General features: G+C 44.9%; 1 protein-coding gene and 1 long non-coding RNA gene across 7 annotated transcripts in view; both read right to left on the reverse strand.

Moving 5' to 3' along the window:
• The window catches only part of GRAMD2A (GRAM domain containing 2A), a gene marked incomplete at its 3' end in the record, with an annotated part of 65,940 nt that extends 52,135 nt beyond the window's left edge, over positions 1-13,805 (reverse strand). The window contains exons 1-2 of one of the 6 annotated variants that reach the window (XM_083712815.1): positions 13,712-13,805; positions 13,309-13,423 (exon numbers count right to left, since the gene is read on the reverse strand). Coding sequence is in view for 3 of the 6 variants with exons in the window: in XM_083712812.1 (XP_083568938.1) it covers positions 13,309-13,658 (350 nt within the window). Of the gene's footprint in view, positions 1-10,193; positions 10,865-11,203; positions 11,466-13,308; positions 13,661-13,711 lie in introns of those variants that run through there. The other 5 variants (XM_083712813.1, XM_083712817.1, XM_083712816.1 and 2 more) reach the window with 5 other exon arrangements.
• Positions 1-24,364, reverse strand: part of LOC310831843 — an 81,435-nt gene extending 57,071 nt beyond the window's left edge. The window contains exon 1 of the long non-coding RNA XR_014558017.1: positions 24,049-24,364. This is a non-coding gene — a long non-coding RNA (uncharacterized lncRNA). The remainder of the gene's footprint in view (positions 1-24,048) is intronic.
• Between the last annotated feature and the right edge of the window lie 477 nt (positions 24,365-24,841).

Raw genomic sequence — 24,841 nt, forward strand, 5'->3', positions numbered from 1 at the left:
ATGGCCCATTTCTTGCCTAGATGCTTCACCGTATGAACTTTGCCCAGTCATGCCGTGCATTTAGCATCCAGGACCACTTCTTCTCACACCAACACCAGGAGGATATTTCCGTTGTCAGGCCCTGTGTTGTTGTTTTTTTAAATTAACCGCTTGGAGGAGGGCATGGGGAAGATGCTTAACAAATTAGCATAGGAGGGGACAGCTAACACCATACAAGCTATGATCAAAGTTTAAAACCCTCTTGGCAGGCTGGGATACCAGCCTGGAAAAAACCAACGTGTGATATTCTTTCTTTTTATGTTTTACAAATGTAATTCCTGTGTTGATTTTGCCTCTCTCTTCTCCCAAAAGGAGAGCAATGCCAAACCTGCCAATAACATAATAAATGACGTAAGGAGAGAGCTGCAGCCCAAGATAGGAAGAGAGGTGGTAAGGGAACACCTGGCTTCTATAAATTAAATCAAATCTCCAGGGTCTGATGAGCTTCACCCAAGGGTACTAAAGGAGATAGTGAATATAAGCTCAGAGCCTCTGCCTATGATCTTGGAGAATTCTTGGAGAACAGAGGAGGTCCCTACAGACTGGAGGTGGGCAAATGTTGTCGCCATCTTCAAAAAGGGAGGGAAATAAGACCCAGGAAACTACTAACCAGTGAACTTGACATTGATAGGGACAAATATAAGCTTCTGCATTTAGGCAGTTGCGGATATAGTAATTATAATAATAATTTATTATTTATACCCCGCCCATCTGGCTGGGCAGCTTCCAAAAAAAATATTAAAATACTGTAATACATCAAACATTAAAAGCTTCCCTAAACAGGGCTGCCTTCAGATGTCTTCTAAAAGTCTGGTAGTTGTTATTTTCTTTGACATCTGGTGGGAGGGCATTCCACAGGGATGGGATCCGTTCCGGTCAGATCCCAAGGTTTCCGCAACCGGAGAGACCGCTTCTGCAATGCGCGCGTGGCAGAAACCCAGAAATATACTTCCGGGTTTGCCACTTACGTATCCCGAAGTTTACGTAACCGAAGGGATACGAAAGTGGAGGTACGACTGTACATGTGAAAAGGAGGGTTTTAGTGCATCACAAGCTTAACATGAGTCAACAGTGTGATAAAGCAGCAAAAAAAGCTAATGCTATTCTAGGCTGCATCGACAGAAGTCTAGTATCCAGATCAAGGGAAGTAATAGTACTACTCTATTCTGCCTTGGTCAGGCCATATCTGGAATACTGTGTCCAGTTCTGGACAGCACAATTTAAGAAGGACGTTGACAAGCCGGAATGTGTGCAGAGGGCAACCAAGATGATCAAAAATGTTGCAGGATGAGGGATGCAGTTTGGCCTAACTGTAAGTGGAAAGTAACTAGTAACTTTTTATTGGGTTTTATAAACAAAGACCATAGGAATAATAAAATAAACACTGAAATCTCACATCAGTTGTACATAACAAAAATAGCATAATGAATTTTCAGCAATATCTACAACATATGGTGCATTATTAGTGGTCAATGTATAGGTTCTTGGTTTGTCATTGATTTAAACAAAAACAAAGGGGAAACAGGATAGAACAGAATTAACAGATAATATTCAAAATTGCATAGCTAAATGCCCAGTTGCATAGCTAAATGCCCTTGTGATTGTGCTTAGATTAAGTATGAGCAATAGTCACTTTTCCTCTTATGTGACTAAGGAAACAATATACAGGAAACTCCCATTTTGCACACGTTCAAAGAATGCACAACCGTGCATGCGGACATCACCTCAACCAGAAGTGGCTGGGAAAGGGGGCAGGGCGAGGGCGTAAGAGGGCGGAGTCGGTTTATATGCGTGTGGGTCAGGAACTCAACTCCTGTGCAAAACGGTCATTGCTTGTAAAGTGTTGGTGTATTGATGAACATGGAAGCGGGGTTCAAATATAATAATTTATGTTTAAATGTAATTTAGATCAACCAGACTGAGCCAAATGTGGGAGGCAGGGGGTTGTTCATTTTTTGGAGTACTGGCATATGTTATGCAATTAAATCACACAGGGGTAAAGCCATCTTTCTTGAGCTGTTCACGTGTCAACCACACTTTATTTGTTAATCTCTCCAGGAGGGCTGTTTCCCGAACTGTTTTGTGTCAGTTGTCGATCGTTGTGCCAGAAAGGCATTTCCTGTACAGTATCTGGTTATGCTGGGTCTCGTCATTTGTAATAAATGGCTTATTAACTCTTTATTATGGGAATCCAGATTGCTGTCTAGAAATATATTTAATAAAGCTAATTCTGGTTAGACTTTCCCGTTGTTGTTCTTGTTATCTTATTAATTTCTTTTGGATTCCAGAATCCAAAACTATTGGATTCCAAAAGGCTGCCCAGGTGGTCTTAGGTGATTCCAAGCTGAACATAAGCCAGAAGTACCATTTTAGACAGCATTCTGGCCACAGGAGGCAGCCTCAGAGCCACCCAGAACAACACAAAGTAACACAATATATAATTTTAAAAATGCAAAACAATTACAATAATGACTCGCTCATTCTTTGCTTTGAGAGCATCCCTGTGACCTCTGTGCTCAAATTCCCCTTTCTGCCAAGCAAAGCTGGTTTTCATTTTCAAAAACTGGCAAAAACATTTCACCACGCACAAAACCCTGTAACACTAAAACAGTAGTTAAGCATAAATAAGTACTTTAGCATTAATGGAAAATAAGGTTAAAAATATGTTAAGATATTTTTATGACAAAAAATAGAGAAAGATGGAAAGGATTTGCTGAAACAATTAATAGAAGTGGAATACAAAAAGGGAGGTGAGAGGAGGTCGATGAAACAAGGGAATGAAAAATAGAGTAATGAAATGGTATGATGTATGTTTTTTTAAAATGTTGTTGTTTTGCTTTGTTTTAATTTAGTGTGTATAGGTTATGTTTTGTACCGTTTATATTGTATTGTATTGTCTTTGTTTTTCTCTCTTTTGTTCTTTCTTCTTGTCTTTCTTCTTCTCTTTTTTTTTCTTGTAAGTTTTAAAAGTAATAAATATTACTTTAAAAAAACAACAACACTAAAACAGTAGCAATTTAATGCCATCAGCCCCCCAAATGCCACCCGAAATCAAGGGTGATGTGGTTACATAAACACATCAGAGGCATACCAAGGCTTAAAACGAAGGCCGATATATTTTTCCCGTTTTTAGAACACCAAGTTCATCCTGATTAGGAGGCCAACAGCTGTTGGCCTCATTCCGCAAAAGGCTGCCGGCTGACTGGCTGAGCCTTCGAAATATACCCATCCTCGTCGCTGCATCTTGCCCGCAAGAATTTCAGAACCGATTCACAGATGGCCCCCTCCCACAGGGAGACGAAGATGCACAACTCACTTCCCAAATCTGAAGGACCACCTGCTCCCGCAGGAACCTGCCCGAATCTTAAGTTGAGTATTAGGGGCTGTGATCTAGGTCGGCTCAGAGGTTTGGACTAGGAGCGTTAGCTACCAGGGAGATGGCTTTCCTTGTGGCAATGTCCACTTGTGGAAATTCCCTTTCCACAGCAAGCCTCCTGGCGCCTGCTTTACGAGCATTTAGGACCCGGATTTAAAAAACCCAGTTACCCACAGACAGTGCTATTTTTCTAGAAAAAAAGAGGTGCCAGAACTCACCATGAACGCCTCCCTTTTCATCTCATAATGGCAATGGCACCCAGCTAAGAGGTGCTGGAACGGAGTTCCCGGGGAGTTCCGGCTAGAAAAAAGCCCTGCCCACAAATTCAGTGGTATTAGGATTACGCTGCTAGTGGAGGGTTACGGTGACCATTTCTTATTTGCAGGTGGGAGATGAGCACCAAGGGTTTCACTCCTGAATGGCTATTATCTTCTGGGAGGGCCCATTCAGAGATGGCGAACCAGTGGCCCTCCAGATTCCCATCAGTCCCAGGGTCAAGTCTGAGGGGAGTCTTAGTCCAGCTGCATCTGATCAACCATGGCCTAGGCAGACTTTTGGGGTAGATCCAGCAGGGCAGCTGTTAAGGTTGTAATTAATTTACTTTTTATTATTTATTTATTTATTTATATACCCCCTGATAGGACTCAAGACAACTTATAAGAACCGGGGGAAACAATCATTAATAAACAATTAAATATTGATAAAATTAAAATTGTATACATATATAAAGTCTATGAAAACCAAGAATCCCAATAAAAACAGAACAGCACCAGCCAGTGTTAGTAACTCAGATATACAATCTAATTGCTAAATGGCACCTTAAACCTGGGCTATGGTAGCCACAAGGAATGTCAAAGTGCCTTTTTTTCCAACAATGTTGTTGTTGTTGTTGTTGTTGTTGTTGTTGCTGCTGCCGTTGTGTTTTCATTTCTATACCACTTTATACTTTAAAGAACAGATCTCAAAGCAGTTTACAACACACTGAAACATCAAATAAAACCATCCAGAATAAATCAGAGTCAAGCTTCAAGGAAAATATTTCAGATCCTTCTCGAAAAGACATTTTGCTTTCCCCAGTCGCCAGCCTGGCATCCAGAGATCTCCACGTGGTCGCAGTTGGACCTGCACCAGTCCCAAGTGCGCCTGGCTATTTTCTATTGCTGAAAACCTCAGTCAGCATGGCCAACCATCTGGTGTGATGCAGTCTAGCAACCACAGGTTAGGTAAAGGTAAAGGGACCCCTGACCATTAGGTCCAGTCATGACCGACTCTGGGGTTGCAGCGCTCATCTCGCTTTACTGGCTGAGGGAACCGGCGTACAGCTTCCGGGTCATGTGGCCAGCATGACTAAGCCACTTCTGGCGAACCAGAGCAAGACACGGAAACACCGTTTACCTTCCCGCCAGAGTGGTACCTATTTATCTACTTGCACTTTGAAGTGCTTTTGAACTGCTAGGTTGGCAGGAGCAGGGACTGAGCAACGGGAGCTCACCCCGTCGCAGGGATTCGAACCGCCGACCTTCTGATCGGCAAGTCCTAGGCTCTGTAGTTTATCCCACAGCGCCACCCGTGTCCCTAACCATGGGTTAGCCACCCATAGAAAATGAATGTGGGAAGCAGCTCCTCATCAGAGAACCATCCTCCCTGGCTTCTCCGAGAACATAGCAAGGCAGCTTATGCAAGAGAGCTGCCCGAAAGAGTCCCAGTCAAGCTGTAGGCAGACCGTCACGTTGCTGCATGTTGAGTCAAACTCCCAGGAGAGGTTTGCTGGAGAATGCCCACGCCAGGTCCCGAGAGTTTCGCGCAGCCAGCCTGAATTTCCGAGACACAGCCCTCATTCAGCAGTGACCTCATTTCCTTGCTCTAGTTGGGTACGGCTGCATTGCCCCAGCCTGCATTCCAGTGGAAATTGTTTGCGTGCGGATTCGGAGAAATGCTACGCTTCTCTACAGCCGGAGGCGGGGGACGGACACAGACAGACACACGCAGCAAGCAAGGGCATCCTTTGTTGGCGAAATCATGCTCAGAACGAGGGCAGTGAAGACTTGACAAGTCACACTGCGCTCCTGCTTAAAGCACGGCAAATATGAAATAACTGAAATGCTAAAGGCAGCTTTTTGAGTCATATTTATTCACAGGGAGTTGGGGGGGGTGTTGCAGGGGGTGGGGCTATGCTAGCAAGGAAGAAAAAGGCTAAGCAAAGTCTCTTTTTGTAGGGATATGAGGCAGACAAGAAAAATATTATACAGCAAGTGGGTCTTGCAACAAAATGCCATGAGTCTGTGCAGGGTGCCAGCCAGCCAATGAATACTACCGTTCTCAGGATATTCCCAGTTCATTCCTATTTTCTCTCCCCGCCCCAAATCTGTCTGTATTCCAGCTTACTGAGCATGCTCTGTTCTTACTAGGCAATAATAATAATAATAATAATAATAATAATAATAAATAAATGATTTATATCCCACCCTCCCTAGCCGAAGCCGGGCTCAGAGCGGCTAACAACAGTAAAATAATGCAGCATTCTAAAAACAATTCATTATAAAATCAGTTCAAATCAAATTGATGGCAACCATTGGGCTAGAGTTCTGTGAAGAATTATCAAAGGAGGGGGTCAGGCTGTGCCTTGGCCAAAGGCCTGGTGGAACAGCTCTGTCTTTCAGGCCCTGCAGAAAGATGTCAAGTCCTGCAGGGCCCTAGTCTCTTGTGACAGAGCGTTCCACCAGATCGGAGCCACAGCCCCAATATCCGACCACCCCTGTGTTATACCATACTCTCCCTAATGCTGAGGTGAAAAAACAGGGCACACGTCTTCTGGGGCAACGCTTGTGCACAAGTCACATGACCCACATGAGATCACAGCCCCAAAAGATGTGTTTTCTTCAGGGCACTCAAAAATGCGCATTTTGGGTCACCACCTGAGATTGCAGCCCTGAAAATTGCACTTTTACGGTGTGAGATGGCATGAGGTCATGGCGCCCAAAATGGCCGTCGTGCTCTCACACAAAAAACCCTGGAATGTCCTGGTTTTATCAGGACAGTTGAGGGGTATGTTGTACTGCTGCAAATGTTGGGCTCCCCTGTGCTTGCTTACACCTTCCTCATTTTGGCTACACAGAGGTTCACACTCAAATAATGAGTCCAATATTAATTGAACTCATAGGAGGGGTAGTCAATGTGGTCCCCTCAAGATGTTATTGGACTACAACCCCTATCAGCCCCAGCTATGGCTGGGGATGATGGGACTTGTAGTCCAAGTATATTTGGATGGCATTATGTTGGCCACCTCTAGTATATCACATCTTCTCCATTAGCCCCCCACCCACCCACCAATTATGGGTCCTTAATTTTTTCCCCCTTCAGCCCTCACTTCTGCCTCCTCCTAAACAGCCAGATATTAATAAAATAAGAATATATTTCTGTAGGTGCCACTGCAATCTCTGAGTTGTGAGAGATTCCAGGGATTCCAGGCACTTACCCAGGGCTCGTGTTTTCTTTGGAAATGAGGCACAGTGGAAACTGCTGTGCTATCATTATGATATATGGTTTATTTACACACATATACAACCTGAGCCAGCGATGGAAGGGCTGCCAGCATTACACTCCAAAGAGTCTTGCTTCTCCCATAGCTCTGACTCTGCTCAGCTTGCTGCATTTAAGACATCCACTTTTCTCTCCAGCTTGCTGATGCTTACAGCCTGCAACTATTTTTCCTCCAGCTCACATCATCCCCAACTGCAATCCCAAGACTCAACTCTGCTTTGTCTCTAACTACTGTATCTCTCCCTTGAAGGAGGGGCTCAGACCCATCTACTGGCACAGAGTATTTGCTCTGTTAATCGCCCATTACCTTCCTTTTGTTCTCCGTAATGGCTCTTCTCCCAGGCAATTTCCTGAACGGGAAACTGGTTTCACCTGTATTTTAACACTAAATCCAGCACCTGGCAACCCATTTTAATACTCCAACCACTGATTAAACTCCATCACCCACTAGACCCAGGAATTTTGGGGGAGGATCTAGCACCCAGGAGTTTTATCCTTTTTCCTTCAGCCTTCACTTCTGTCTTCTCCTAACAGTCACAGATTAATAAAATAAGAATACACTTCGCCAAGGCCCCCCTGGTGAATACCTTCCCCCTAAAACTACCAAGAACACAGAATACAGCAATTGCTTTGAAATAAGGACTTTACCTTTGGCAAAGCTTGTCTTACATCAATAGGATATAGCAATAGCTACAAGTATGGGCAATATTTATCCTGCTTCCTAGGCAGTGTACAGACTGTTACTTCTATGGAGCAATGGGCCTGAGTTCTTCTTTAGCTGTTACCATACCAAAGGCATAACCCTCACTACACAAAACACAAGAGGAGGAAGGACAAAGCCTCACTACAGTGGCTGAATGTTCCTTGGGCTTTCCTAATTACAACTGCTGCTCTTAGCCACTTTCATAAACAGTGATGAAATAACCTGAACCCGATGGGCAAGCAACTTCTGATCTAATCAATTTAACTCCTAATGATTTCTATTGATTTCTTAGTCCTTGGACAGCAGTGCATTCCTGCAAGGTGTTGCTAGGTTCATTTTTCTAATGCACCCCACAAGAACTTCAATGTCCACCCTTCTGGGTGTTTTTAAAAAACCAAATTGCTCTAGGAACTAGAAATTATATGGAGACGGCAGAAGAGGGCCTCAATTATGGATATAATGCCGACAACCACAATGCTCACACAAAAATGTGAATGTCTCTTGCTGCTGTACTCAGGTCATCTCTGAGAGCTCGTTTTGGTTTTCCTCAGGTACGTCTTGGAAGTGCAACAGAAACCTGCCAAACTGGTTCGACCAAAGAACTTGGTGGGATCTTAAAAAATGAGCACATATGAAGGATATCTGGACGGGGTTGGCAGCAGCTGGTCTAGGGAAGGCCGGAGCAAGCAGCTCATGACTGGGACCTTCCCAAGTTGACTGGGTTGTGTGTGCAGAGGAAGTGGCAGTGGGAGGCTGCAGCAGCGATGCATCACAGATGGTTCCCCACCTCAACTTTGCATGCAGAAGGCGCCAGGTTCAATCCTTGGGATCCCCAGTTAAGGCTGGGAACGTCCCCAGCCTCTGCCAATCCATGCAGACAACACTGAGCTGCACAGACCAATGGCCTGACTCGGTATAAGGCAGGTCCTCGTGCTCCAGTGGATGATGAAAGCAGCCCAGCACCAGACTCCTGGCACTCCCTCAGCCCAAAGTGGCAGAGGAAAAGGGTGGAGGAGGCAGCTACAGTGGCCATCTTCATTATCCCAAATGCCTCTGGGCCCCACCTCCAACACTGTGTGCATCCAAGGCAGGGCTAAGAGATATTAGGAGTAATTAAGACGGCTGCAGCTTCTGACACATGGCCTGGTACTTCTCATCACAATGGAGGACCATGAAAAATTCTAAAATTCATGGACCTTTGGCCTAATGCAGCAGGACTTGTTATATGCCAGGATGGATTTGATTTAAATCACTAGTTAGTAAGACTTGATTTAAATCACTAGTTAGTAAGACTTGATTTAAATCACTAGTCAGTAAGACTTGATTTAAATCACTAGTTAGTAAGACTTGATTTAAATCATTTTTTTACAGAAAGACTCCTTCTTAATATTTACAACCGGATGGAGGTTTCATTTTTGGAATAATAAATGTTCAGAGTAGTTTTTACAGTTATATCAAACATTACTGATTTGGTTATACTATTAGAAATACATAGACAGATAATTACGAAATTATTGTGAGGTTTAATAAGTTAACTGTTTATATTTGGACAACTTTTCTGCTGTACGTTATTGGAAGGAGAAAAATAATTATTTACTTAATAACAATTTAAACAATTTATTTAACTAAAGCAATAACATTATAGCATATGTATCCATGTTTGTTAACTGATGTGGCTAAACGGTTTTTAAAAAAAACTTAGACTGAGTTTTAGCACACATGAAAAACTTAAAACAAATCCTTATTTCCTGATGAATAGCCTTTGGACAATAATAGATAATAGAAAACTATCTTTAGAAAGATTTTTCCTCCAAAAGCATTTTAGTTGAAAAATCTGATTTGAATTAAAAAAACTGATATAAATCAAAAATATCTGATTTAAATAAATAAATCTGCTTTTTTTTGTGTGTGTGTGTGTGTGTGTGTGTGTATAGTGCAAATCATTTATTTTTATCCACCCTGTTATATGCAATGTTATAAACTCAGATATATAAGCCAGGTTCCAAATGGCACCTTCAATCTAGGTTACAGCCGCCACAAAGAAATGGCTATTCGCCAGGTGAGCGAGCTAGATGACCTTTGCGGTCTCATCCAATGCTACAATTCTACGATTCTACAATTCTCAGCTACACATGCTTGACTTGTAGCTTGCTCCTACAACCATTCACTTGTCCCTGGATGCAAGAAGGAGGAACACACACAGGGGAAACTGAAGTGATATTTCTGATGGACTAATGCAAAGGTTTTTAAACTGTGGTCACCAATCCAGTGCCCAGGTAGTTGCAATTGGACCCACGCCAGAAGCAAAACACACCTGGCGCCTGGGGAACTTCGAACACTCGTCATATGTTCTCAAAAAGCAATCACTATAGTCTTCCATGGACAGATCCCAAGCTATTCACCCACCGCACACACGTGCTAGCAGCAACGATAAACATTTGGGAGGAAGTGGCCACATTCAAGAAGAATCTGGGGTCATTTAAGACAAGACATTGATCAGAATTGATGCAGGCAAATGTCATAGCCGGTACATACTCAGGTTAGGAACACAGGAAGCTGCCTTGTAGCATCGGCCGATCCAATTCAGTATCATCTGTGTTAAAGCTCATCTGACCAGAATTTGGGAGAGAAGTTTTTCTGAGCTTTACCTGGAGACCAAGCCCAGGAATTTCTTCACGCACAGCTTACCCTACAACAGTCCTTCTACAAACCTAGATCTCCAAATATTCTAGGGGGTTTACCAGCAATTTGCTAGCCGGCCAAGCAAAACAATCAAATTTTCTAAGACAATACCCACCAGACTGGCATCCAAGAATCAAATCAACCTGGGAAATTGGGACCTACTGTCGTTGTTTTGGCACTGGAGTGAAGGCATTGCCCACCTACAGAGAGCAATTAAGTCCCACCTCCAAGCCTCTGTTACTTTGCCTTGCCACCAACAAAAGCAGCTTCTGGACACAGATCCAGAGACAAAGCTACATTCAGCCGAGAGCCAAGTGGACAAGATGTTTGGAAACATACAGTCCTTTGGGAGAGCTACAGCCACCCTACATAGCTTTCCCTCCAAACTTCAAGGTCACGCGATGCCCCGGTTTCTCATATCCCAGCATATGTCACAGGGGAAAAAGAAAGCACTCTGGCAAGCAGCAGGGTGGGGGAAGAGCGAAACACCAAAAATAATTAGCAGGCCCAAGTGTAGCAAAAGGAAAGAAAAGCAGGGGAGGTGGAGGGAAATCAGACATTCTGTCCTCACTGGCAGAGATAGATGTGTAATAGTGCAAAGCAAACAATGCCGGGCCTGTTAGAGCAGAGAACGGCAGGCCTCCCAGACGGTCTCATCCATGCAATCCCACCCAGGGCAGGGGGAAGAATTTCCAGAATCATGCCATAAAGAGCTTCGTCAGCTGGCAACCCCAGGAACCTGGCAAATCTAACCTGCAGATGACGCAAAGGAGAGGCAAATCGAAAGGGAACGGGGCAGAGGGGCAGCACAGCTGAAGGGAGAGCATAACTGCACTCCCTGAAATAAAAGTTGTCTAACTCACCAGACACAGGCTTACAAAACTTCCACCTGGGAATCATTAACATACAGAAGCCCGCATGTGTCTGCTGCAAGACACGCCTCACTCGTCTCCCGTGACCTTCCCTGTTGGGCTCTAGGGAATCAGAAACGGCAGGAGCTTCCTCGGCAGTTTAGTTCTTCAACTCAGCAGCAACAAAGCCAGGATTGTATATGGAGAAATGGCAAGCCACCACGGCTTCCAAATCTGACATTCAACCTCTCCCTGCCCAGCACAGCCGTATGATGCAATTTTAGCAACTGGGACGTGTGTCTCTGGACAGCAGACATCACTCTTAAACCTGGAGGGGAGTTGAGCATTGACAGGAAGCATCAAGGCTTTAATTCCAGAGTTAAAATAAACTTTTTAGCAATAGATCAAGCATCCGAAAAGGCCACCAGATCCAAATATTTTTGGAAGTGTTCCTTGCTACCTTGCAGAAGCACCCAAGTCCAGACATCATCAGCTCATCTCCAAAAACTGAACTCATTCTTGCAGCCTGTTCATCCTCATAATGCCCTAGCTTTGTAAGAGTAAAAAGGGTTAGGATCCAGCCTTACGCTTTGCTTATTATTTACAATATTTCTGACTCACCCCTTATCATTCATGACCCCAGGACAACCACAAACAAACATTCCATGTCACAAAAGCAACGGAGCGGATAACATATCAGAATACACCAAACATTAAGAATCTTTAAGACTGCAGCATAGCTCCTAACTTCTATCACAAGGCTGGCTGAATTAGCATCCTCCAAAAACTTGAGTAGATGGATCCACCTTAAGTTGGTGCCAAAAGAAAAAGAATCAGCAACAACCGTACCACTGAAAAGAATGCACCCCTTAAACATGGTGCCAACACAGAGAAGGCCTTTGAGAATTGTGCCTGAATTGACTGGCTCACCAATTGAGTGACATCAAGCAAGTAGTCTCTCAACTATACTTCTCTCATCAGCAAAACAGGTTTTTTGTTTATTTATTTTAACTATTCTACTACACCAGGTAGTGCAAACAAATGTTCCCAAACCCCCAAGGGATAATTTCTGAAACATCCTGCTGCAATTTAATCAGCTTTCACACTCACTCTGGCAGTAATCAGCACAATAACCTTATTTATTAAATTGCATTTCGGTCCCATCTTTCCTCCCAAGAGGTCAGGGCAATGTATGTAGTCGTTCCCACTCTAAACCCATGTGCATTTTACCATCACAACAACCCTGTGAGGTAGGTTAGGATACGACCAGCCTACAGAGTGGGCTTCACAAATGACTGAAATGAAGTGGGTGGGACCTGGGTCTCCCCCGTCACTACACCACACAGGCCTTCTTCAGAATAAGGCTAAGGAACCCACAGGCTTCCACGTGTCACTAGACAACAACTCTCATTCTTCTTGATTGTCAACAACATCCAGAGTGCCACACACTATTTCCCCCATCCTGGCTGTAGAGAGGAAAACCTGCTATAGCAGCAGCTGGGATCCCATTGGCAAGGGGGAAGTATCCTGTGCTGTAGGAGTTAAGACTGGGCAACAGTGCCCCTCAGCCTAGAGACCCACACCAAGGCTGTGGAGGAGTGGCCCCTTCAGACTCTGGCTGCCATCAGGGAGATACACCAAGTCCCTCTGTTACCAGGCTCAGTCCCCGACAGGATGCTGCCACAGCCCTAGTCATGCAGATGCAACTTCAGCGACCGTACTTGGTGCAGGACTTTAGGGCAGAATGAGCAAATGGGATCCACCTGTTATAATTATTAACTACACACCCTTCCCAATTAGTTGAGATTCCTGCATGGCGGGGGGTTGGACTAGATGACCCTAGGGACCCCTTTCCGACTCTACAATTCCATCATTCCTAAGGTCTCAGGGCTGGTTAGCAAGGGGAAATCACAATATGTAAAGGCATTTTAAAGCGGCTTGCAGTCAGGAAAAGCAACGCAGCAGCGATTCTGGGCGGCTTGTCACAGTTTCAACGACCATCTAAAGCAGCCCCCGTTTCCCCCTTCGGCCCCCAAGGCCAGCCCAGGGTCTCAAACGCCGATTTGGCACCGGCCCGCGCCTCCCTCGCGACCCCCGTCAGGCGTGGCGCCCCTTACCCTTTCCTCGAGGGGCTTCCCTGGCCCAAAAGGTTCCAGACGACGGCATAAGCCAAGGCGCCAGCGAAGCTCCCCGCCTCTATCCCACCAGCGCTCCGATCCAGGAGAGACGAGCCTGGAGGGAAACCGTTTGCGCTGATCAGAACGAGAGCGAAGGCAGGAGCCGCCGGGTCGCGCTCTCTCCCCAGGCCGACCCTCGGCACGTAGAAGGCGCGGGGAAAGGGCTGCTGCTCCCCCGGCTCCCGAGCCCCAGGCGGGCAGCAGCAGGACAGGGAGCCCCCCGCCCGTCTGCCCGAGGCGCGTCCCAGCCGAGGAGCCTCTTTCCCCGCTCCCGGGTCCCAGCCACGCATCCCTCCCGCGTTCCCACGTGCAGTCTGACACGGGGATGATGTAACCCGCATACCTGCCCGGCGGCCCCTCGCGATCCCCCCTCCGCGGAGCCGTCATTCCCGGCAGCTCGCGATCGCCCGGCACAGGCCACGCCCACTCGCCAGCCTATTGGCGGCAGCCGCGGCGGCGGCCGCGGGGCCCTACCTCCCCGAGTGCGCGCGCTATCCCAACCTCGCGCTCTCATTGGCTTGCTCCCTGACCTTCCACGCGAAGTCCCTCCCCCCGGGTTTGGGCGGGGTGCGCCGCGGCGGCAGTGTCGCTTCTTAAAGGGGACGCGTCCTGTGCTGGACGGGGCGGAGATCTTTCCGGTGATCAGGGAATGTGGGGTTGGTGGCGTGTCGTCGGTTTGCGCTCCAGATGAGACACTCTGGTAGCAGCATCTTTATGCAGTTCGGTGGGATCCACTCCTTTGTGAGTGTGCAAAGGATTGCGGCCCTGCAGCCTGAGCCTTTTGAGGTTTACTCGGAGGTAAGTCCGAGTGCAGTGGGACTTGCTTCCTAGCAAAGGAAGCATTCATAGGAGTATTGATTGCCCTGCTGCCGCAACCCGGCTCGTGCATGCTTACTAAATGGCCCGGAAAAACGTGGGCTCCCTCCGCCAGTAAAGCAAGATGAGCACCGCAACCCCAGAGTGGTTCGCGACTGGACTTAACTGTCAGGGGTCCTTTACCTTTACCTTTACGTACTTTAGGTAAAGGTAAAGGGACCCCTGAACATTAGGTCCAGTCATGGCCGACTCTGGGGTTGCAGCGCTCATCTCGCTTTATTGGCCAAGGGAGCCGGCGTACAGCTTCTGGGTCATGTGGCCAGCATGACTAAGCCGCTTCTGGTGAACCAGAGCAGCGCACGGAAACGCTGTTTACCTTCCCGCTGGAGCGGTACCTATTTATCTACTTGCACTTTGACGTGCTTTCGAACTGCTAGGTTGGCAGGAGCAGGGACCGAGCAATGGGCGCTCACCCCGTCGCGGGGATTCGAACCACCGACCTTCTGATTGGCAAGTCCTAGGCTCTGTGCTTTAACCCACAGCGCCAGTTAAATGGGGGTTATTCCCCATTGAAAAACAATGAAAAATCACGTGACACCATAAAGACTGACATGAACCTTTGGGGACTAAAGTCCACTGCAACAGAAGAGCAATCCTCATATGAATATAGTATATACATGCACATGGGTGTAAAAGAAAACAGTGTGCAAGTTAGATGTTAAAGGGCGCCAATATGCAAAAAGGACAGTTTCTCATCACATCCACACGGCTGACCCCAAGAATCCTGGGAGCTGTAGTTTGGTAAGGGTGCTGGGAATTACAGCTCCGAGAAGGGTTCACTATAGTTCCCATGGTTGTTTGCGGGGGAGCCATGTGCTTTCCATGTGGTGTGGTGGTGACCATTCCAGTGGCGTAGCGTGGGGGGTGCAGGGGGGGCCGGCCGCACCGGGCGCAACATCTGGGGGTTAGCGTTAGAGGGCGCAAATCCACGGGTTAGGGGGCGCAAATTACTTGCCTTGCCCCGGGTGCTGACAACCCACACTACGCCACTAGACCATTCAGTGGCCTCCCTCAACTGTCCAACCTGGCAGCTGCCATTTCATCTGCAGAGAAGGTTCAGCTGAGGAACCAGCTACATGTGGCTCCTCCCATCCTTGAACTGTTTCTGTTCCAATGTGCACTGAACTGCAGATCCTGCACTGAGCAAGGGAGTTGATGACCTCAGAGACCGCCTTCCATGATTCCACTGACGCCTACAACCACGTCACAACATGCCCCATTTATTAATTCAAAGTAGGTCAGAGTTGAGTGAGTTGACTACACACCTAGATAGCTCAGTCACAGAGCATGAGACTCTTAATCTCAGTGTTGGGCTGAAGATTCCCACATTACAGGAAGTTAGACTAGATGACTCGTGGTCCCTTCCAGCTCTGAGTGTTGCCCATTCTGCAGCTTGCATTAAATAAGGTCAAGGCAATCTCCTCGCTGCCTCCAAGCATTGCCATGAGTTCCTTGGATAATCATTCCTACCTTCTAGTATGTGCTGATACCAACCAGGCTCCGTACTCCCACAAAGCCAGCGCGGTGGAGAGACTTTCTTGTTCCTTCAGCCTGTCATTATGTTATTTATTTCCATTCATTAAAACAAACAAAGCACCCAGCCTTGTTGCTCTGGGCATCTGCCACGAAAATGAACTTTCGCAATCCAGCACTGCTAAGCCCACTCTGGCACAAACTGGGAAAACACACACAGAGGCACTAAAACAATATCGGCTCAATCAAAGGCACCCAGGAGGAGACCGGAGATCCTGGAAGCTTCTCCCTTCACTCTCTCCTGCATTTATGAAGATATCTGCTGGACGGTGAAGCAGCCGCAGGGCACCACAACCCCATGAACTGGTTGTAAGTTAGAAGACAGGCAGATGGGGGTTGTCTGAGAGCAGACTGTTGTTGGTGGGCCAGTGCCCCATTAGCCCTAATGGACCAGCCTCCACTACTGGGAACTATAGTTTACCCCTCACAGAGGCACAATTCTCAGCACCCTTAAACTACAGTTCCCATCATTCGTGATTGTGTGCTTTAAATTCTATCCCCTCTCTGGGAACTATAACATGGAGGTGGATGGGAACAAAACTAGAATTGGTTGGGTCTGCCAGAATTTGGCTCTGGCGCCACCTGCTGTTGGTCTCCTTGCATTCCGTCCTACCAGTCTCAACAGCCACCACTGGAAGATTGTTCTCTTGCAGTGAGGGCTTCCCACCTAAGGGAAAGACATTTAGAATCCATTTCAACCAAGTGTGGTGGAGATTCTCGGGGTATAAATTCATTCTCTCATTAATTCCCCAGATTTATTTATGTTTGCTTATTAGTTTCGTTTTACAATTTTTTAAAAAATGAAATACTTCTTTTTTGGTAATTGTTTTTATTTTTTATTTTCTGGTATACACAAAGCAATAGCAACAACAATTAAGAGAAAAGATCAAAGCAAGAAAGGAAAGGAAGGATGTGAGGAGAGAGGACGGAGTGGTAGCATTCAAAGAACTTAATTCGTTCTGGAGGTCTGTTCTTAACCTGAAGCTGTTCTTAACCTGAAGCACCACTTTAGCTAATGGGGCCTCCTGCTGCCGCTGCACTGCTGCTCCACGATTTCTGTTCTCATCCTGAAGCAAAGTTCTTAACCCGAGGTACTATTTCTGGGTTGGCGGAGTCTGTAACCTGAAGCGTATGTACCCTGAAGCGTATGTAACCCGAGGTACCACGGTAGTTCTAGACAATTGTCCCTCAAAATCATATTATCCAATGTTGTTTCACCATAGGAATCCATGAGAAGGGAGTGGCTGGCAATCATATTCCTTAACTTTGATGTATTCAATAAATGGATGCCAAACTTCAGAAAAGTTGTCCCTTTTTCAGATTGCATAGGGTTTGGGTCTGTTGCTAAATTTTCCATTAAAGCATTGGTCCAGATCTAGAGAGATCAATAGTCTTGCTAATCTCCAGCCACAAGCTTCCAGTAGTTGGCAAAATAAAACATTTTTGAGTATACTTTTGATTAAATATTTTTTTATTTTGTTCTTTAATATTGTCAATGGACTAGCTCAATAAAGTAGATGCTACTCTAAAAAATAAGTTTGAAATGTCCAGGAGTATTAAAATGATATTTATTGGCAATGAAAAGATCAGCATGTAGATACCAAGCTGCCCCCCAAATCAATAAAAATCAATAAACAAAGCAAACTGAGGTTCCCCCCCCAAAAAAAGGCCTCCCCCCAAAAAATCCTGGCTACACCCATGCCTAAGGCCATCACTGTATCAAACGGCAGTAAATTCTGGACATCAAAGCCACCTTGTGAGCTTTTCCTAACCCTTTTGGTCTTCTCTGCAGGTGAGCCTATTCTCTAATGAGAACTTGCAGGAACTTAACCAGGCCTCACTAACTGTCATTAGGTTTGCCGGGGCACAAGTATCCCAGACCTTGAGTTTTAAGGGCCCAATCCTGATGTCACAGACGCAGAGGAATGGTGAGAGGAACTGGCTCAGAGCTCAGGGACTGATGGTGGGACAACCATGAGGGGTCAGAAGGAGAAGACTAGGAAGAGGAGGTGCTGGAAGCTGAGGAGTTAACAGGGTTTAGTGAGAAGGGAGAGTCTGTAGCAGGGAGTTTAGTGTACCTCATTCTTCTGGCACAGCTGAGATCATTGTTGCTGTTACAAGGCCAGCCTGCAGCATTGCCGGAAACTCTAAAGCAGACACCTGCCTCATTAACAGATCCCCAGGGAAGTTCCTCCAGCTCCCCATGGCCCATCCAGCCTCCTCCTGCACAACAAATGATGCTCTAACAAGCCTCAGGACGCAGGGCTAGCTCCAATTGCTGCCAGTACTTCTGATAGGAATCTGCCTTCTCCTTCACGTTTCCCTCGTTTAATGTAACCCAAAGCAACAAAAGGGTAGACTCTACCATTTGCTAATCTCCCAGGAAAAGTAAAGTGATTTAAGAGAAATTGGGGAGTGCATATGAGAATGTGAAGGGCATCCGGAATAAAATCACACAAAACATAATGGGACTTGCAAATTATAATATTGATGGCATCTCGTATAACACAAGGAGGTTGTCAGGTTAACAATGAATCAGTTAGGAATAATATAGGCTCTACTGACCCAAAAGGTGTGTTACTTGAATGTTTAAAGTGTATTATAAAAATTTTTTAATGGCTGTTAACTTATTAATTTCTGCAAAAATGTCAAAATATTATTATTGGGAGGGGGAATATAAGATGGGATGTTGTACATATGTGGGTATTTGCTTGTTAATAATATGCTGGTTATAAATTGCTACATCAAATCTGGAACTTTTACGTTGAAAACAACAGGGTACCAGGAAAATACATTGTGTGAAAATACAATGGAATATATGAGGGCTCTGTATCCTTTCTCTCACAAAAGGCAGCTGAACAATGGGAAAGAAATTTGAGCAGAGCACTGAGGGTTAAAGCTGTGGTTTAAAACAAAGTTTGAGTACAGAAAGGAGTTGGGAAAGGCTCTGTTGTGTTACCTTTTCGTGTTGTACCTATCTCTGATTTTTCTCCCTTTAAAATATAAAAATAACCCTCCCTTCCCAATCAATTAAATCTCCCCCACTACTTTCCATTGAAGGGCCCTTCCCTTCCATGTCATGGCCGCTGCTCTTCTTTAACCTGCCATCTCTTTTCCTCTAACCGTGTCTTCACTCAAATCCAGGTTTGTGATTGATGGTGAGGTGCTACAGATCCTTCAGTGGAGATTGCGCTCTTCATGCAAATCCAGGATTGTAACGTGGCATTATAGATCCTCCATTGCAGCTTGTGTGATGGCAGCCTTACATATATATATATATATATATATATATATATATATGAAGACGAATTGACAACTGAGCTAGTTCTAGTCAAATAAGCTACTGTGGAAATCTGATATATAGGAAGCAAAGCCTAAGATGATGGAGAAGACTGCAAATCTGGTAACTGCTTGCCTTGTTCTGCTAATATTGGTGGCACCTGACAAATAATATCACAGAACCTTTGACTGCATTAAGTCCTGGCCACAAAGCTATCCAGAACGTACAGGAGAGATTCAGGATAAGCACTTAAAGCCACAGATTGAATACATTATTCCTTCTGAATGTCCCAAGTCTCTTACGTGCCAGACTGCAAATGCACACTGCCCTTATGGGACCAGATGGAAGGTTTTCACATTGACAGAACCACATGTGCCACCCTGGTGCATTTACAAAGGGAGACAAGCACATTGTGAAAGGCTGATACACAAATCAGACCAGATTTCCACAGACCAGGACTGAAGAGCTGCTGATGCAAAAGCTAATATCCAGAACTCACCCGGCCCCCCTCAGTAGTATCTTCAGGTTAGTAGAATGAGAAGAAAGGTCTAAGGAACCAACCAATTATAGTGGTACCTCGGGTTACAGACGCTTCAGGTTACGCAATTTTGGGTTGTGCATCGCGCCAAACCCAGAAGTACCAGAACGGGATACTTCTATATTTCGGCGCTCGTGCATGTGCAGAAGCACTAAATCACACGAAAGCTCATACCAAGAACTGACTTAGTTGGTCTTTAAGGTGCTACTGGAAGGAATTTTTTTTGTTTTGACTTTGTACATGTGCAGAAGTGCCAAATTGCAACCCATGTGTGCGTAGACGCGGCGCTGCGGGTTGCGAATGTGCCTCCCGCACGGATCATGTTTGCAACCCGAGGTTCCACTGCAGTTACTTCATCCCAGTCTAGGTGTGACCATAAACCTGCACAGGACCTGGGGGAACCTAGCCTGTTAGGTTTAGGTTTACACACTGCGTCTTAGAGGCTAAAGAGTTCTGGAGAACACAAAAGCTTGCTCACTTTTTAATAATAATAATAATAATAATAATAATAATAATAATAATAATAATAATAATAATATCCTGGCTGGCCAGAAGTGGGAAAAGGTATCCCCAATAAGCACCACATGAACTCAATTTTTTCTTATCCCTATTCTGATCTAATTCCACAGCAGAGAAATCATCCTGAATGAGCTCATAGTATAAAATAAGATTACAGTAAAAAGGCAAAGGACCCCTGGATGGTTAAGTCCAGTCAAATCTGCAACACCCATCTCTGCTGAGGAAGCCAGCATTTGCAGACAGCTTTTCCAGGTCATGTGGCCAGCAGGACTAAACAACTTCTAGTGAAACAGGACACACACAGTGATGGAAGCCACAGCACACGGAAAGTTTACTTTCCCGCTACAATGGTAGATCTATTTGTAGATCTACTTGTGCTGGTATGTTTTCCAACTGCTAAATTGGCAGGAGCTGGGACAGAGCAAAGGAAGCTCACCCTGTAGCAGAGATTCAAACTGGTAACCTCTCACAGTGTCCTGCCTTAATACAACCCCTCAGAGGCTTAGGGCTGTCACCTATTCAGGTGTTGCAAATGTCTAAAACATGCAAATAAGGGGAGGTGGGCTATGGATCTGTTAACAAGCCTCTCAGACCAGTCAAATACGACTTTTGACATGACTTATGCCTTTGCAGGAGCAGTGCAGATTGTTCCTCCTGTCATCAGTTTGGCTAAACAGGAGCGGTTTGATTCATAAACAAACCATCAGTCTTCCGCACAACTTGCCATTCAGCTAGGTGGCAAAAGGACAGTTCTTTGGAGTCATTTTGTTTTGTTTTCTCTAGGGGAAAAAGTTCTGTCAAGGTCACCTAACCAGTGCTTTTAACTTTGGAGTCTGATTTGATTGTTCTGCATATGTTGATGCATCAGTAATTTGCCAGTTGTAAGAAAAAAGTTCAGTTCTGAATCTAGGCCATCAGTTTCTGAATCCAAGCCTCCTTTTGCAGGAAAATATTTACTAGGAATTATGGAGAAAGCTCCCCCTCTAGTGGATGATTTAGTAAGTGCACTCAGTGAAATACAAAAATTCCCAACAGTGACAATGTAGCGTCTAGACCCACTGCTTCCAGCTTAACTGTAAAATGGCATAAATTTGATGCACTTTTAGGATTAAGGAAATTGGGGGTGGGGGGAGACTACATAAAATCTGCACCCACTAGCAGTACTAGAGGCTTTGCATTCAAAGCGGCAGGAATTTCACTAGGCCGAATTGCTGCTATCAAGATGAATGTATTGCCAAAAATGTTGTTTTTGTTTCAAACACTACAGATTGTGGACAAGACGGAGTGCTTCCGGAAGTGGCAGAGAGACATCTCTAAGTTTGTCTGGCAGGGCAAAAAGCCCAGAATTAAGTTTAAGATATTAACTGATGCGAAAGAAAGAGGGGGCTTTGCCCTGCCGGACCTAAAGCTATACTATGAGGCCGCAGCTTTCTGCTGGCTAAAAGACTGGCTACTTCTTGAGGACACTGACGTTCTGGATCTGGAAGGTTTTAACAATGCTTTTGGTTGGCATGCATACTTGTGGTATTGTGGTATGACAAGGTTAAGATCAATAAGGCCTTTAAGAACCATATTGTCAGAAAAGCAGTGTTTAATGTCTGGACAAAATATAAAGACTTATTGGAAAATAAAACTCCAAGGTGGCTTTCACCGCTGGAAGCTAAGGCCCGAAAAAGACCCAATATGGAGGCCAAATGGCCAAAATATTGGGAAATATTAGAAAAAGATGGAGACAATTGGAAATTGCAGAGTTTGGATAAAATGAAGGACAAAGTGCGAGACTGGTTACATTACGCTCAGATTAAAGAAGTTTTTAAAAATGAAAAAAAGTTAGGGTTCCAGGTGGAGAAATCGAAATTGGAAACAGAACTGTTAGAACCTAAGACTAAGGTACTTTCAAGAATGTATAACTTGCTGTTAAAATGGAATACACAAGATGAAATGGTTAAATCGGCTATGATAAAGTGGGCACAGGACATTGGGTATAACATCATGTTTGAGGACTGGGAAAGGTTGTGGACCAACGGGCTGAACTTCACTGCATGTAATGGTGGACCTGCCCTAGAGTGAAGGCCTTCTGGGAAATGATATATAATGAGCTGAAAAAGGTATTTAGGTATACCTTTACTAAGAAACCAGAGGCCTTCCTTTTGGGTATCGTTGGCCAGAAGGTGTTAAAGAAGGACCGAACATTTTTTATGTATGCAACAACGGCAGCAAGGATACTCATTGCTAAGCACTGGAAAACTCAAGATCTACCCATACTGGAAGAGTGGCAGATGCAACTGATAGACTATATGGAATTGGCTGAGATGACCGGCAGAATCCGAGACCTGGGAGAAGAGAAGGTTGAAGAAGATTGGAAGAAATTTAAGATTTATTTTAAAAAGTATTGTAATTTGGTTGAATGTTAAGATGGAGGCTAGATCATAAATAATTGACCACCACTAAATTAGATGCAATTAGGATGCTAAGTGAGATTGAGGAAAAATCATAAACCTTTGGGAGAAATATTAGATTATATTTTAAATGAATGGGACATAAGTATGTAAACAAGATGGTAAATTGCGGGCAAGAACTGACAATGATGCAAGTGGGAGCGGGAGACGTGAGGAAGTCAAAAGAAGTGAAGAAAATATGTTATGATATATGTTATATTGTTCATTGCATTTGTGTTTAAAAATCTTAATAAAAATATTTAAAAAAACAAAAACAAAGCGGCAGGAATTTCAGAGAAGGGCTATAGCTCAGTGGTTCAAGTTCAAACTGCAGATAACACTCCCTTTCTGAAATCCTGGGCTTCCTAGGTTCTAACACGAGAGTAGGCAAACTAAGGCCCAGGGGCTGGATCTGGGAATCCGTGTTTTTACATGAGTAGAATGTGTCCTTTTATTTAAAATGCATCTCTGGGTTATTTGTGGGGCATAGTGATTAGTGTTTTTTCTTCTTCCCAAAATATAGCCCGGCCCCCCACACAGTCTGAGGGACAGTGGACCAGCCCCCTGCTGAAAAAGTTTGCTGACCATTCTAACAGGATGGGCATTTGGGCCCCCTTCATTTATTATAGGTAACTAGAGACAGTAAGCTTATTGAAAAAGTTCCCAGAGGCCAGTTCTTTAAGACACCCATTTGTATGGAAAAATTAGCTCTCAGTTCAGTGCAAAAGCACTTGGTCCTAACATGGATCATGTGTTGAATGTGAAAACACTTGTATTATGGGTGGCAAAGGGATTGTATTAAAATTAGCACAGTAACTTTATTCTCTCCCAGTAGTTTTAAAGGTGCAATTCAATAAACAGTTCACTAGCTTCACAGACTTATTTTGCTATCATGTGCATCCGCTGCTAGGCTGAGCAGACTAAAGAAAGCCCTGCTGTGCCTTCTGGTCTCTGAGGCTTCCTCCACTGTCGCTGAACTCCTTTTCAGTCTCCTGGGTCTCCTCACCATTTCCCGGCTTGAATTTATTTCCCAGCACCAGACATATACACAACCACACAGGAGTTGATCCATATGTTTGGTGGGGAGATGGCTGTACAGGGGCACAAAAAATTGCTATCACTCCAGCCCAACTGAAACACTAAAAAAAATTATACATTCAATTTGTATTTTCAATGAATTTCTTACTCAATTTTTATTGGCTTCCAGACTGTTTTGACAAGCCTTTTGTGTGAAGTAGTATATAAATATAATTAACTGTGTTAAGGAAATACTAAGAATTATACATTTGGTACAAAGCTTTAGATCCCCTTGAAGGGAGCAGCAAAAGGCCACTGAACAGCCAGTACTCTCTAGGATATGGCAGACTAAATGTGTTCCTGGAAAATGCTGCACAGGATATCAAAGCACAGAAGCGTGCAAAGATTTTTGTCCCAAATAAGAGGTTTGAAAACATCTGCAACTGTTTTCAATGCCCTATTGTTCTATTGGATTGGACAGACTTACCGTATTTTTCGCTCTATAACACGCACCTGACCATAACACGCACATTGTTTTTAGAGGAGGAAAACAAGGGAAAAAACATTCTGAATGAAACAGTGGATGTATCATTTTTGGGCTTCATGCTGTGGCCACAGACATGTGATCTGATGGTGAATTTGGGGTGACCCAATGCCAAAATCCTGAGAATTCCTGTGGATCCATGCTTTGTAACCACGTTTTTGCACCATTGCAGCCCCAGGCAACAGTGGGTGCGTGATTTTTTTGGTGCAGGCTGTAGCCATGGATATGCTATGTGATCTGATGGTGAATTTGGGGTGACCCAATGCAAAGATCCTGAGAATCCCTGTGGATCCATGCTTTGTAACCACGTTTTTGCACCATTGCAGCCCCAGGCAACAGTGGGTGCGTGATTTTTTTGGTGCAGGCTGTAGCCATGGACATGCTATGTGATCTGATGGTGAATTTGGGGTGACCCAATGCAAAGATCCTGAGAATCCCTGTGGATCCATGCTTTTTAACCACGTTTTTGCACCATTGCAGCCCCAGGCAACAGTGGGTGCGGGATTTTTTTGGTGCAGGCTGTAGCCATGGACATGCTATGTGATCTGATGGTGAATTTGGGGTGACCCAATGCAAAGATCCTGAGGATCTATGTGGATCTATGCTTTGTAACCACATTTTAAGTGGGGAGCGAAGGAAAAACAAAGGGATATTACAGGGGTGTGCAGAGAAGCAGCTGGCTAAGAATGCAGGAGAGGGATTTAACGGGTTGGAGAAAAGAAAGGCAA

Source organism: Podarcis gaigeae, assembly GCF_964106915.1.
Source record: "Podarcis gaigeae genome assembly, chromosome: 14".
NCBI lineage: Eukaryota > Metazoa > Chordata > Lepidosauria > Squamata > Lacertidae > Podarcis > Podarcis gaigeae.